Raw genomic sequence first — 15,599 nt, forward strand, 5'->3', positions numbered from 1 at the left:
ACCCTACCCACCCCAGCCACAGTCTGTTCGCCCTCCTGCCATCTGGGAGACGCTACAGATGCATTCGCACCCGTACGACCAGATTTAGGAACAGCTTCTTTCCCAGGGCTGTCATCCTACTGAACTCCACAAATAAACTCTAAAGCCTGCACATCTGCCAATGCACTTTATTATGGTTATGCTTATGTTAATGTATTACAAGCCAAATGTATGTTGAATGTTTAAATGTCTTAATCTAAATATACACTCTCGGGAGCCGCAAGCCTACATTTCGTTGTACTGCACTTGTGCACTAACAATGACAATAAAAGTTGATTTGATTTGATTTTGATTTGAGTGTGGATGTTAGTTAAGGACAGGATCAGGCTCACATGTGATATGCCCACAACACTCACCCATTAAGACTTACATGTGAATGATAGTCACTTTGGCACAGTAAGGGCCCTCACCCCAGCTTTTGGCAGGGGGTGGTGAGGAGGAAAAATTGATGGGGAAAGGACAAGGTAGAAGCTTAACTCAAAAATGTCATAATCGAACTAACTGGTAACTATGATTTGAAGCATTTCAAAAAAAGTAGTGAAGACACCCTAATGGGGAGGATGATCATTACAAAAAAGGATTACAATTTACTGTGGGTTTTGCCCCAATTTTTCTCCCCTTTCCTACTGAAGGTTCTGTATCTTTCTTGGATATGGTTCTACAAGCACCTCCAAATACCTCATTCAGACGTGCATTACAAATGTGAGGTTTGACAGACTATTCCCTGAGGAGGCATCACAGCCAAACCTAATCCTATCATCTCAAAATCCACACACAAGAATTAGGAGCAGGAGTCGGCCATTCGGCCCCTCGAGCCTGCTCCACCATTCAGTAAGATCATGGCTAAACTTCTACTCCAACTGCACCCCATATCCCTTGATTCACTTAGTACCCAAAAATCTATCAATCTCTGTCTTGAATATACTCAACGACTGGAATTCTCTACCCCAGTGAGCTGTGGATGCTCAAAGATTCACCACCCTTTGAGTGAAGAAATTTCTCCTAATTTCTGTCCTAAATGGCCGATCCCTTATTCTGAGACTGTGACCCCTGGTTCTAGACTCTCCAGCCAGGGGAAACATCCTCCCTGCATCTACCCTGTCAAGCCCTGTAAGAATTTTGTATGTTTCAATGAGATCACCTCTCATTCTTCTAAACTCTAGGGAATAGGCCTAATCTACTCAATCTTTCCTCGTAGGTCAATCCCTTCATCCCAGGAATCACACGTACACACTTCAAACAGAGGATACTGGATAAAGGTCAGAGGCAGAAACCTTGGCCAATTTCTCCCTTCTTAATCCAGTGGAACTGATATGAACTGTAGCACTCTTCATTGTTGCCTCAATTGAGATCAGCTAACTCTGCACAGACCAGAGATCAAATCTGGATCAAACATGGCTCAGTTATTCACTGAATAAGTGCACTGGGGTTATCATAGAAAGCAAACTTTTACAACCTGCACGTTAGAGCAAAAGTTGCAGCTGTAAGAGGGGAAAGTTTATAGTCGTTACAGCCACTTCAACGCTTCTGTTAGGCAAACCCCATCAAGGCTATATTCAAACCTATAGTACAGACAAAGCTTTATATGGTTTCTGTATCAATGTGCAGTAAACAGTACCCTTGTTCCAGTGAAGGGTACATTCTAGAAAATATTACTCCTCAGAGCACTACTGCAAATTCTGCAACAATATAATTTGAATGGAAATGGTGTGGATTTAGAAACAGACTGAGACAAAAGAAGTTTCTCAAAAACATGGCTGTACTCAAAGTATTCAATGGATGTTGCCCATTTTGAAAGTTGTAAAACATCTGCTAATTCAGGACTCAGCGTACTGGGATTATTAATTTTAAGATCGGATTACTTTTACTCTAAAAAGAGACCCTGTTAGAATAACAAACTACATAAATCGCTAAGAGCTGGTACTATCCATCAACAGTGCAGACTCCCAAAGATTTAATTCAATACCTTAAAAACTAGTTTTGGCAAGATATCAGAGCCTCAAATTTATGACTGCCAGAATCTCTGTGCAAAGGAACTCCAATGCATAAAGTGTTAATCACATTTAAGCCTCAGTAAAGAAATAGCACTGATGAAGTGATTTCGAAACGGAACTTCCTTCCCCCTCCCCCTCTGCGTGTAAACTGAAGTCACCCAAAGATTTTTTTCCTCTCCCAAAACAAGTGACTGCACAATTATTGCACAAGAGTTGCAGAATGGTGACATCTAAAAAGGCAACTTGTTTCTGGTTTTGTCTCATTTATGCAAATGCATCACCAAAAATTGGAGACTAAAAACACCAGAGCAGCAGTTACAGAAAAATGTTGTAGAACCTTTTGAAGATTAGCTTAAAAAAAAGCTTGCCACCACTTAAAAAAGTTTATTTTGATCAGAAATGAAAACATGAATCATCGCACCATGCGAATCTATTCTACTGAACTATATATTAGTCACCAATGACTAAAGTTTAAAAGGTTACGGAAATCTCAGTTACCAAGACACCAATCTTTAAAAATCATATTATTTCTATGGCTGCCAGAGTAATCACTGTACATTGCTGATTCCAGATCATCAGGTTTGGGAGGGAGGGCGGGGCAAAGAGGAACAAAAATTAAGTTGAAGACTCCAGAGAAAAATAAACAAACTGAGTGACTGGTGAATTCTACAAGATCGCTCTCTCTCTCTCAGGTTAAACACTGCAAGATCTCCCAGCTTAACTGAGTGGTTCAATTGTCTGTCTGAGTCCTTAGCCTGATCAAACTATGAGCAATACTGTCTTTCTCCAACAACCTCGGCTTCTTTCACGTAACTAGAACTAACAAAAGTACTGGGGTAAATTCAGGCCTTTTTTACATCCGACATCAAAAACCATCTCAGGGATTTGGCTTTTCACCAACTTGTGAAAAAATAAACACTTTGATATGCTTGTTAATGAGGTGCTGGTGCGAACACAGCCAGCATTTGAACCATGCTCAATAGGCAAGCTGCAAACTTGTCATTGCTTTCACAGGAAATGCTGCCTTATAAGGGATGATGATTGGCCTCTGACCTGGCAAAAAGGTCACCATTTTTTTTGTCATGGGTTTAGAGGATCATTTAAAAATCCTGAACAAAGGAAAGGCCAGTTAAGAATTACTATCAAAATGGGGTTTTAATGCTATCCTCTCTTTTAGCTTCCTCTTATTTTTCCCTACATAATTTTACAACCATTAAATATTACCACAAAACCTATTTCATGCAACAGAAGGAGGCACTTTATAAAATTGTGGTGCTGCACTATATAGAGGGGGGTCAGGTAGAAAGAGAGGGTTTTTTACCACAGTAACGCAAGTCTGTTTTATGGAGGTAGAATATTACTGCAGATTTTCAAGTTCAATCTGTAGGACAGCGCTATCCAAAATTATAAAATGGGGAAGGAGGAACGTGAACTTTGTTTAGAAGACATATTATAGTTTAAACATTTTACTTGTTACAGATATATTCTAAATAAAGACATTCCCAAATCTACATACATTCCTGCCCTTGCACAGTTTTCCCCCAATGAACGATTTTCCATGAGGGCATAACATACATTGCTTCTAGATCAGCTCATGCCAACACAACCTTAACAACTTGCATTTATGTAGCGCATTTAACATAGGTAAACGTTCCAAGGCACTTAAGTCAACATTGTACCAACACTTCTTGGTCTAAGTTTTGGAATCTGTTTTAAGCTTTTGATCCTTCGTCCTGGAACCGAAAGATTTCACACATGGAAACTGTCAGCTTTTCACACTGTCTGTCAGTGTTTGGGTGCACAAAGTGTCAGCATTTGCCAATAAACATCAGCAGACAGATTCTCAAGTATGACTGCTATTGTGCTCAGCGTCACTCCCTAAATTAATGGCAGGGATTGCGACCTCTGTGTACTGTAGGCAGGAACTCCTGAGGAAAGTGAGAACTGAAGGGGAGAAAAAGAGGGGAACAGATTACAATGAAGCAGAGAGAGGAGATGGAACTGAAGGGGAGAGAAATGGACACTAATGCAGGGGAGAGGGAAGACAGAAGAAGCTAGGAATAGCACTTTCGAGTGAGGAAGGGAGCGCGCCAGAGCTAATTTTTTTTTAAATTCATTGATGGGATGTGGGCGTCGCTGGCTAGGCCTGCATTTAGTGCCCATCCCTAATTGCCCTCGAGAAGATGGTGGTGAGCCGCCTTCTTGAACCGCTGCAGTCCGTGTGGTGTAGGTACACCCACAATGCTGTTAGGAAGGGAGTTCCAGGATTTTGGCCCAGCGACAGTGAAGGATCGGCGATACAGGTCCAAGTCAGGATGGTGTGTGGCTTGGAGGGGAACTTGTAGGTGGTGATGTTCCCATGCGTCTGCTGCCCTTGTCCTTCTAAGTGGTAGAGGTCGCGGGTTTGGAAGGTGCTGTTGAAGGAGCTTTGGCGAGTTGCTGCAGTGCATCTTGTAGATGGTACACACTGCAGCCACAGTGCGCCGGTGGTGGAGGGAGTGAATGTTTAAGGTGGTGGATGGAGTGCCAATCAAGCGGGCTGCTTTATCCTGAATGGTGTCGAGCTTCTTGAGTGTTGTTGGAGCTGCACTCATCCAGGCAAGTGGAGAGTATTCCATCACACTCCTGACTTGTGCCTTGTAGATGGTGGAAAGGCTTTGGGGAGTCAAGTGGTGAGACACTCGCCGCAGAATTCCCAGCCTCTGGCCTGCTCTTGTAGCCACAGTATTTATATGGCTGGTCCAGTTCAGTTTCTGATCAATGGTAACCCCCAGGATGTTGATAGTGGGGGATTCCACGATGGTAATGCCATTGAATGTCAAGGGGAGATGGTTAGAGTCTCGCTTGTTGGAGATGGTCATTGCCTGGCACTTGTGTGGTGCGAATGTTACTTACCACTTGTCAGCCCAAGTCTGAATGTTGTCCAGGTCTTGCTGCATATGGACACGGACTGCGTCAGTATCGGACGAGTCTCGAATGGTGCTGAACAGTGTGCAATCATCAGCGAACATCCCCACTTCTGACCTTAGGTTGGAGGGAAGGTCATTGATGAAACAGCTGAAGATGGTTGGGCCTAGGACACTGCCCTGAGGAACTCCTGCAGTGATGTCATGTGATTGAGATGAATGACCTCCAACAACCACAGCCAACTTCCTTTGTGCTAGGTATGATTCCAACCAGTGAAGGATTGTCCCTTGATTCCCACTGACTTCAGTTTTGCTCGGGCTCCTTGATGCCACACTCGATCAAATGCTGCCTTGATGTCAAGGGCAGTCACTCTCACCTCACCGCTTGAGTTCAGCTCTTTTGTCCATGTTTGGACCAAGGCTGTAATGAGGTCAGGAGCTGAGTGGCCCTGGCGGAACCCAAACTGGGCTTCAGTTAGCAGGTTATTGCTGAGTAAGTGCCGCTTGATAGCACTGTCGACGACACCTTCCATCACTTTGCTGATGATTGAGAGTAGACTGATGGGACGGTAATTGGCCGGGTCTGATTTGTCCTGCTTTTTGTAGACAGGACATACTTGGGCAATTTTCCACATTGCTGGGTAGATGCCAGTGTTGTAGCTGTACTGGAACAGCTTGGCTAGGGGCGCAGCTAGTTCTGGAGCACAAGTCTTCAGTGAGTGAGGAGGAAGACTTCCAGTATGAATTGGAGGGATGGAGGGGGGGTGGGTGGGGGGGTAGTGTCACCTTAACTGGGTTGGAAGGTTAGAAGTGTGGCAGCTTGAACTGGGGAGGGGGGCAAGGACGGCATCAGTATGAAATGGAAGGGAAATGGTTGGAGGAAAAGAAGGCACTTACTATTTAAGTTACAAAGTCTGTGTAAAGATTTGTTTTCACATGTCAGGGTCATTCTCAAGCCATCAGCTTTTTGGGAGCTGTGTCAGCTTATTTATTTTTTTAAAGATGTTGGCCAGCTTTTGAGAGGTTTTTTTTTAAGTGGGCAGATTTCCTGGTGCCAAATAAATAAGTAATTTGCATACAGAACAAAAGGAGTTTGAGGGCTCTTCTAGGTAACTCTATGCAGAGATCAAAGCAAGTTAGTCTATATCAGAATAACCAGATAACTCACTAAAGGAGTCAAAGACTAGCTGCCATCATGCCACAGGATGCCCAAGGTCCCATCTGAAGCTCCAGCTCAATTATAGACCCCATTTTCCAATATAGCAACCAGAGCTGTCAGTTTTTACACTGCAACCCTAACAGCAGCTGAACTCACACATCCTGCATCCACCACATATTCTCAGTTGTTAACCAAGTTCTTTAGTCAAATGACACCACTCTTATTGCAAAGGAGAGGGTTCAACAATTCAAAAATTTCATACTTGCCAATTTTGAAGTTGGTACCTTTGCACTTAACATATTATTGCTATATAATTAGGTAGAGACAATTATATTGAGCAACATACTCGTTCCAGGTTATAAATTTTATACACTGAAGTATTCCACAATCAGCCTATATAAATGATGCAATTTTGAACAACTCTTAACCACAGACTTGCAACCATTTTGTGCAGTTATTACTACCACCATCTGACTTATCAGCATGAGGGACAGCAATGGGAATAAAAAGAAACATAATCCACTCCTACCTTGGCTGTGAGGTTTCCTCATACATTTTCTCTTTCCCTTCCTTGAAAAGGCTAATGGTCTGTTTTGTTTTCTTAAGCAGGTTCTCCATGAAGACCCTGAAGTATTCATTCTCTCCAAGGACCTCCATCTTGCCCTCGTATCGAGTCAGGATCAGACGCAGATGCTGGTAAGTGTCAGGCAATAGATCCAGAATATAGGGAGGGCTGTTCTTCAGCCCTACCTTGGGATTCTGGCACAGTCTCACCACCTATACAGAGAAAACAAATGAACCAAGGGGTGTAAATAAGAGATAGGACATACAAGTGAGTGCAAGTGAAATAGTTTGTACTGGTCAACTGAAAGAGGCGATCTTTAAAACAGAAGTAAAGCCATAGGCCTCAGCCCATTGGGACTGTAACAGTTCTGAAAAAGCTATCCATTTAGTTAATTCTCCTACCCTTTCTCCACATCCTTGTAATTTTTTTCAAATATTTATGCAATGTCCTTTTAAAAGCTATTATGAATTCTGCTTCCATCACTATTTCTGGTACAGCATTCCATGTTCCAATAACCCTCTATGCAAAAATATTTCTGCCAACGTCTCCCTTCATTCGCTAGATAATCTTAAACCTATGCCCTCAGGTTACCGACTTATTGACTGGTGGAAACAGATTTTCCATATTTACCTTATTAAGACCCCCCTCAGATTTAAACACCTCTTTTCACCAGAGCAGAGCCCAGTTTCTCTAGTGACATCCTTCCTAAAACTGGGCACAGTATTCGAACTATGACCTCACCAATGATTTGTAGGTTTAGCATTACCTTGTTTCTTTACTCTGTGCTGCTTTATAAAACCTATAACCTTTCAACCCATACACATTGGGTTTAAAAAAAGGTTTACCAACTTGTCCTCCCACTTTTAAAAGATTTGCTTATCGGAACCCCTAAGTCTCTCTGCTCCTTTACTCCTTTGCTAAGTTTTACCATTTATGTCCTCTCCATTTTCTTTCTCCCAAAATGTATCACCTCACATTTACCGCATTAAATTTCACCCAACATCTGCCCAATCTACCAACTCCTGAAATCACCTACAGTCCTCTTCACATTTAGTCAATCATTCTCCCTATTTTTGCGACTAAATTTTGAAATTGTGTTCACATACCAGAGTTTAGATCATATAAATATTATATATTTCGGAGAAATTGCCCTAATGCTCATCCTTGGGGGAACCCACGGTTTACTTCCCTCCAGTTCATAAAAAGGTCCATTAGCCAGTAGCTTGTGTTCAGTTTTCCGTCCCTTTACCCAATTTCCTATCCATGCCACACACTTCTTTTACTAACACGTATCTCAATTTTATCAATAAGCCTCCTAAGCGGCACCTTATCAAATACATTTTGAAAATTCAGACATACAACATTCACGAGAAAAACCACTACAAAGAACTGATTTGTTTTCCTTCAAACAGAAGAAAAAGTTCAATCAGAAACAAACATTAAGTCCCGATTCCACCATTGGCTGGGAGCACAAGCTACTGATATCAAGAAGACGAGGACAAAGTTACACTTCTATTTTTATTTTTTTTAACTTCCCTAGTTAGTGCAAGGGAAGTGAACTGCCCAATTTTTAGAAAGAGGTACTGATAATAAATTTTTCCATAAAGAGTTTAAAGTGATTGAAACAGAGACCATGTCATAGGAGCATGCCAACATTTAAGAATAGCTTAGATAGGTGATTGAAGGAAAGGGGAATAATGGGATATGGGATTAGGACAGACAGATGGGAAAAGCGGTCAACACACACACACGAAATTATTGCAATTGCTGAAACATTGAGTTAATGAACCATCACTCCTGATATCAATCCAACTCCAAATCTATCCAAAATCAACAGCAACAGAAAGAAACCAAAAGGACGTTGAAGTTAAACTACAAGTCTTTGTAACCATTAATCTTGTTATTTTTTTTAAAAAAGGAACTGAATGTCTGCTGGTTAATCTTAAGGAGTTTCACAATCTCAAGACTACTCCAGTAAATTCACCCAAAAGGGAGATCCCACAGCTGGCCTAATGTGAAATTTCGATTAACACATCCATGTATCAGACCTCAGTTGCACTGCCTTTGGGACTGGTGAAACTGAACAGATATAAGTGATAGCAAAATACTGCGGATGCTGAAAATCTGAAATAACAACAGAAAAAGCTGGAAAAACTCAGCAGGCCAGGCAACATCCGTGGAGCGAGAAACAGAGTTAACGTTTCAGGTCAAACCCTTCGTCAGAACTGAAAAAAAAGCAGGAAATGAAACAGAGGAAAGAGCCAGTTGGGGGCTGGAAAATGGGGGAGGGGATGAAAGACCAAGAGGGAAGGTCTGTGAGGGGTGAAGAGACACAAGTGATGGCTGCCTGTAGTCTCACAAAGCCAAATCTGCTTTCCCAAAGAATTTCTGCTGATGAAAATCTTTATCCAGAACACTAACTTCAGTTGTTACAAAATATATTTATATATTAAAAATACAAATATAATCCAATTTTCAAGCCATACACCTACATCTTCCCCCCCCCCCCCCCCCCAAACGGTCAGATTTAATTGTTGGTAATAAACAAACGTGGTAAAATTTGACCACTTTTCCCTTAAAGCTGCAGTATTCCACAATAGCTTTCTGATTTTTAAAAGCAAGCAGTCAAGGGCCACGAAACTATCAAACCCAGGCTTGACAGACTAATTTAGGTTTGATAAAATATTTGGCCTGATCATAGAATCATACAGCATAGGAGGCCATTCGGCCCATCGTGCCTGTGCCGGCTCTTTGAAAAAGTTATCCAATTAGTCCCGTTCTCCTGCTCTTTCCCCATAGCCTTGTTTTTCTTTCTTTAAAGTATATATCCAATTCCCTTTTGAAAGTTGATGCTCTGGCACAAGGTGTCTCAAGGACAACCTAATCTTGAGATGGGTGGACACTGAAAAAGATAAATACAGAATCATACTGGACACATGTAGTCAATATTCATTGAAAAGGGAAGCAATGTTGCAGGTTAATTAGACCCCTCCTCAAACACATACCAGATGTCTCTTGCAGAGCCATGCAGGTGCTTCATTGCATGAACACCAGCACCACAGAAGATGTCACCATTTAGGAGTAAATCTTTCACACAAGTTATCGTCAAAATGTACAGTGGTAGCAAGGCATGAGCTGATGCAGCAAATGTTACCAATGTCAAACCAATTCAGCTGTGATGACCCAGTCTGGGAAATTGCAGGAAAAACACCTTCTGAGTCAGAGTATTTCCAGTACTTGTTACTCCCATTCCCCACAGTAGTTAATATCTGAATAGCTGATTGTAAACCCTATCACAAATGCCTTTTGCAATCCTGGGATTTCGGAATTTAATCTTGCATATACCATAAGAAAAATTCTCTCAAGGACCCACTAAAACTTGGGGTAAAAGATAAAATTGTGGATTAAAATATATATTTTTTTCATACTCAATCGAAGTGGTGCATACAGATAAAAAAGCATGATTCTTCTCTAATTAGCTCTGCATAACTTGCCTTCAGCACATTGAATGAAAGGAACTAGATTCAGAGCAAGTACAATAATCACACATGCATTCATCGGTTCCTACATTACAACAGTGTCTGCACGTCAAAGGCTGTAAAGTGCTTCGGGACATCCTAGAGTCATGAAAGGCGCTATATAAATGCAAGTCTTTCTTCTTTCTTCCAGTGCTCTTAATTCACCTTTTTTAACTTAGGCTACTAGCACCCAGTAGTGTGAAGGATCCTCAGGATATAAAAATTAAGACAGGAATGGAGTTTTGTAGAAATTATACCAGCCACTGAAAACACTCAGCTTCTACACAAGTCCATGTTATGGACAGGATATAATGATATAATTGCTGTACATAGTATCCCTATGTCTGGCCAATATTAACTACAAAAAGTGATCGCTCACGGCACTGTTGCTTGAATGTTGTTAGTATTAGGCATAGCAGAAGCAGGTTACCATAAAAAAGGTCACTGCATTGCCAGCTCCAACTGCTGCTTCAGTGACGGCATTTCTAGGAGACTTGATGTCGGCATTGCCAAAGCTGTAGTACTTGATTGTGGTGCTGCTTCACTCAGTCACGGAGGAATTTTTCACAATTTCTCCAATAACAAAATGCATGACTTTTTCGTGCAATTTTAAGGATTAGGAAAATATCATCTGCCTGTTCCACAAAAAAAAACACAATTTCTGGGTTCTTCAGGTACTGAACTTAAATTCTTACAGAATCTTTTATCCTGTTTCTCACAGCTGAAGCAAGTCCTTTGCCAATAGGCACAATTACTTCAGAAACGTAATGGTCACATCAGCAATGAGAAGATAGCATCTTTACATCCAATTTGACTGGTTCAAATGCAGCCACGATGTCTGCAGTTGATTAAGTCCGAATCGGAGGAGCAATTCAGATCATTAACATCCTTCGGAATGGAACTCTCCACAACTAGTATGCATTCTAGCATAGAAAGCAGACTGTTGCACCATGTTGTATAATCCAGAATGACCCCCTGCTTTTGCCCACATTTCTGACACATTGCGGAATTCATGCCATTTTTCACCGAAGATTTGCAAACCAGATTGAGAATGCTTCAGACTTTTTTTGGTTAGAGACTGGATATCATGCCGTCAGAAGCTGGAGCAAGTTTTATTAATGCCAGTATCCTGGTTACATTCACTATCATGCCATCACATTCAACTCAAACTTCTTCACTTCTGGAAACAAAGACTTGCATTTCTATAGCTCCTTTCACGACCACTGGACATCCAAAAGCGCTTTACAGCCAATGAAGTACTTTTTGAAGTGTAGTCATTGTAGTAATGTAGGAAACATGGCAGCCAATTTGCGCACAGCAAGCTCCCACAAACAGCAATGTGATAATGACCAGATAATCTGTTTTAGTGGTGTTAATTGAGGGATAAATATTGGCCAGGACACTGGGGAGAACTCCCCTGCTCCTCTTCGAAATTGTGCCTTGGGATCTTTTACGTCCACCTGAGGGGGCAGACAGGGCCTCGGTTTAACGTCTCATCCGAAAGATGGCACCTCCGACAGTACAGCACTCCCTCAGTACTGCACTGGGAATGTCAGCACAGATTATGTGCTCAAGTCACTGGAGTGGGACTTGAATCCACAACCTTCTGTCTCCAAGGCGAGGGTGCTACCCACTGAGTCACGGCTGACGAGAGTTGCATGGTTGGTTAACTTAGGACTAGGGATGGGCTTCTCAAACTTGCACAGTACATCCAATACTGCAAATTGTATCACACATGCACACAGCAAATTTTCTGCTCAGCCTTTATAAAAGTCTCTAAACTTTTACCATATTATCAGTGATGCACACTGTCATTTGACAATGAGACACTCTATGATTTGAACTTTACTTCTAGTAGCAAGATGCATTTATATTCATTTATCGTCTGTTTTATGTTGAAGTCCATTTGTTTTAAATCAGACTGAACCTGCACTTTTCTCTGCGTGAACCAGAATATCACTCATTGTAAAAGATTTTAACGTCCAGCCATGACCAATCTCTTATCTTTTTACAGACTTCAGTAAAACAATTCCTTTACTTGTAAAGCCTCACAAAGATCAGGTGAAGAACAGAACATCCTGAATGGCAAACCACCTCTTGCAGTAATGCGCAAGCATTGCTTCAGACTATTTTCATCAGTGCCAAAGAAATCAGTAGCATGCTTCACCTTTATGCTTGGTGTAGCTATCGGAGTAGTCACTGAACGCAAGTGTCGGTTGTAAAGTCTGTGGGTTGTACAGTTAATAACGACACAGACTTCAGAATAACAAACAAACAGGTCTTTACTATTCGAAGGTCAGGGCGAATCTGCCCAAGGAATCATGCCACAACACTTATATACCGGTGTGGTCACCGTCGGTATTACAGTATACAGAAGCCAAACAAGTAGTGCCACACCTAAAGTAGTTCTCTTAAAGGTGAACGGTTACATACAATAGTTCTCTTAAAGGTAGACGGGTACATACACTACAATCCTCCCTTTTTAGCTTATTACATACAGAGTCCCCATTAAACATAACATATCTTCAACTTCATATAAAACAATTTACAGACATAGTCTCGGTGGGAAACAGTTCACAGGTTCAGTCTCTGCGGGAACAGTTCACAGATTCAGTCTCTGATCTTGACTCGGTCCGAACAACATCTCTTTGGTGTAGATGGTTCACATTGCTAGCGTGACTCCTCCATATCCTTTTCTTGACGTAACAGCTTGAACTTTCGTCCTGCTGAACCAGCAGTGCTGACTTTTACAACGACTGGGTTGCCTTGATATTTTCCTACTTCACAGAATCACAGAAACCCCACAGTGCAGATAGAGGCCATTTCGGCCCATCGAGCCTGCACCGACACATATCCCACCCGATCCCCGTAACCCCTACACCAACACATATCCCACCCTATCCCCGTAACCCCACGTATTTAATCCCCCTAACACTAAGGGTCAATTTATCATAGCCAATCAACCTAACCCGCACATCTTTGGACTGTGGGAGGAAACCGGAGCACCCGGAGGAAACCCACGCAAACACGGGGAGAATGTGCAAACTCCACACAGACAGTCGCCCGAGGCCGGATTCGAACCCGGGTCCCTGGCGCTGTGAGGCAACAGTGCTAACCACTACTTCCCAGCTGATTTAACTCCTTTCGTAGGGTCCACGCATGATCTGGTAGAAGTGATAATATTTGCGATAGTTATCATCTTCTGCTTCTTCTTTTTCTTTTCTGCTTTTTGGAGACTCTCGGGGCTCCCTTATCAGCTGCCAGCTGTAGCGCCACCAACTCTCTATGTTCCTTCGACTTTAAGTGCTTCATCCTGATTTCGGCACTTTGGGAGTTTTCATCACAAACTGGGCAGACCACATCCTCGTAATATTCAGTGTCACTCAACAGGTCATGGTAATATTCGGGTTCGTCCTAAGTTAGGCCAGCGAGAGGGCCTTCTACTTCCTCCTTACCCATCTGGACGTTAGCTGACTGTGGTTCCTTCCCTAGACATCTTTCTTGAAAAGACTTCTTCATGCATTCATCTTCATCCCGCTCTTCCTGGGTTTCCTGCAAATCCTTCACTAATGACCTCATTTGTGATTTCAATACTTCCCCTTCCCTCGGGGATTGATTGATCGGGCTATTCAATCCTTCTACTGGAGCAGCTGTTTCAACATTCTGTTGTTCACATAGACGCGATTCAGCGTACTTTTGGCATCCCAGTAAAGTCTGTTTTGCAACATCAGCTATTTTCCAAACTTTTGAGAGCTCCGAACTCCTTCCCGTTGAAGATTGAAGCTCGTGTTCAGATTGTTCCCATTGCAGAGTCTTTTCCCTCAGCATATGAAGGAGTTGGCTGACCGTTAACTCTTCCACGGGAACACTGTGGATCAGAGTCTTCTCCATTTCATCCACCTTTTCCTCCAATGCTTCCACCTTCTGTTCCTCTTGTACTTTGGCTTTCAGCGCTCGGAAAAGTTGCGCCCTGATGCTCTCTAGCTCATGTTCAGGGACCATTCTTACAGTCTCTGAGTTTCTTACAGTTTCCTTTTCTTCCACTGAAAGGATTCCCAGTTGAATCTGTTCTTCAAGTTGTTGAACCTCGGACATTGCCGCCTCATATTTGTCTTGGGTTTCCTTCAATATTTTTATGAGTTCTTGGACATCCTGTCTTTCATGTTCTGCCATGTCTTTCACCTCTAATTTCTCATCTATGGATGGAACTTCTACCGATGAGTCTGTCTTGGCCTTGAGCTCATCAAGAATTTCCTGCAGCCTTTGGACTTCTTGCTCATGTTCAACCTTTAGTTGTTCATATGCTTCTACTGAAACTAGCTTTTCGGAGGTTGCCGAGTTAACCCCCTCCAGAATTGTAGCCTGGGCCTGTTCATACTGTTCTTTCAACTTCGCACACTCTGCTTGTAAGGAGTCGTAGAGAAGAACTGGAATAACATCCTGGCTTCCTGAAGATTCCTCTTCATTTGCTTCTTTTGCAATTTCCTGTTGGAGTTCAGCCAAGGCTGCTATGCTATCTGCCTCTCGAAGTCTCACTGCCATCAAATCTTCTTTATTCTTGCAGTCTATCTCAGCCATTTTCCGATTACTTTCATTTAACTGAGTGAGTAGTCCCTTATTCTGGGCTGAGAGATATTGCACCTTCTCATGTAGACCATAGCACTCCTTCTCTGCTCGACATAGCTGGTTACTGCTGATTTGGTTCTGTGTTTCAAGTTCCAACATCCTTTGCTTAGCTTCTTTCAGTTTCGCCCCTATAAGCTCCTCTTGCAACATGGCCACATTATTCACATCAGGTAAAGAAGCGTTTCTCTTTTCCATGTCCAAGATTTTTTTCTGCATCTCTTCAAGTGCACACTGCGATTCAGCTTCTCTTAACCTTGCTTGCACTAGCTCCGTCTCCAATTGCAGAACAAAATCCTCAGTGTAGCGTGGTTTGCCTTTATGCTGTATCTCTAGATCATGCAAATATTCTAACTCCTGAACATCATAAGGGAGATGTGATCGGTAATTGGTCACGATGGCTCTATGGTCGCTCTTTGCTTGAGCTAGCTGCCTCTGCTGTCTTTCCAGGTTCTCCCATTCGGTGTCCCAGAACTTTTCCATTGTTTTCATCTCTTGTACGAGACGGTAACTCAACTGTTCTAATTGTTGTCGTACTTTGAAATAAGTTTTGAGTCCGAGTTCGGTGTTCTTCCGTCGTGGATAAGTCCTTAACTTGAACAGGCTCAGAATTCTCTGTCAAACTGAAGTTCTGCTCTGAAGCTTTATTCTTCTCGGTAGCATAAGCCTTTATGCATGTCTTCGTTTTCTCCACCATAGTCGGCAAGTTCATTTTAGCCTTGTCTTCCATATTTGAGTTGGTCTTATCGTCATCCGTTTCAGAATCTGAGCTGATAGCTTGCACTGAGTCCTCAC

The 15,599-nt window shown here is 42.3% G+C and overlaps 1 protein-coding gene across 2 annotated transcripts in view; it reads right to left on the reverse strand.

The window, feature by feature from the left end:
- The window catches only part of cbl (Cbl proto-oncogene), a 170,815-nt gene that overhangs the window by 131,844 nt on the left and 23,372 nt on the right, over positions 1–15,599 (reverse strand). For both annotated transcript variants that reach the window (XM_085967669.1, XM_085967670.1), the window contains exon 2: positions 6,628–6,875. In XM_085967669.1, the coding sequence (XP_085823795.1) occupies positions 6,628–6,875 (248 nt within the window). The remainder of the gene's footprint in view (positions 1–6,627; positions 6,876–15,599) is intronic.

The sequence above is a fragment of the Somniosus microcephalus genome, chromosome 26, assembly GCF_052327205.1.
Source record: "Somniosus microcephalus isolate GS21.2 chromosome 26, FLI_Smic_1.0, whole genome shotgun sequence".
Classification (NCBI taxonomy): Eukaryota; Metazoa; Chordata; class Chondrichthyes; order Squaliformes; family Somniosidae; genus Somniosus; species Somniosus microcephalus.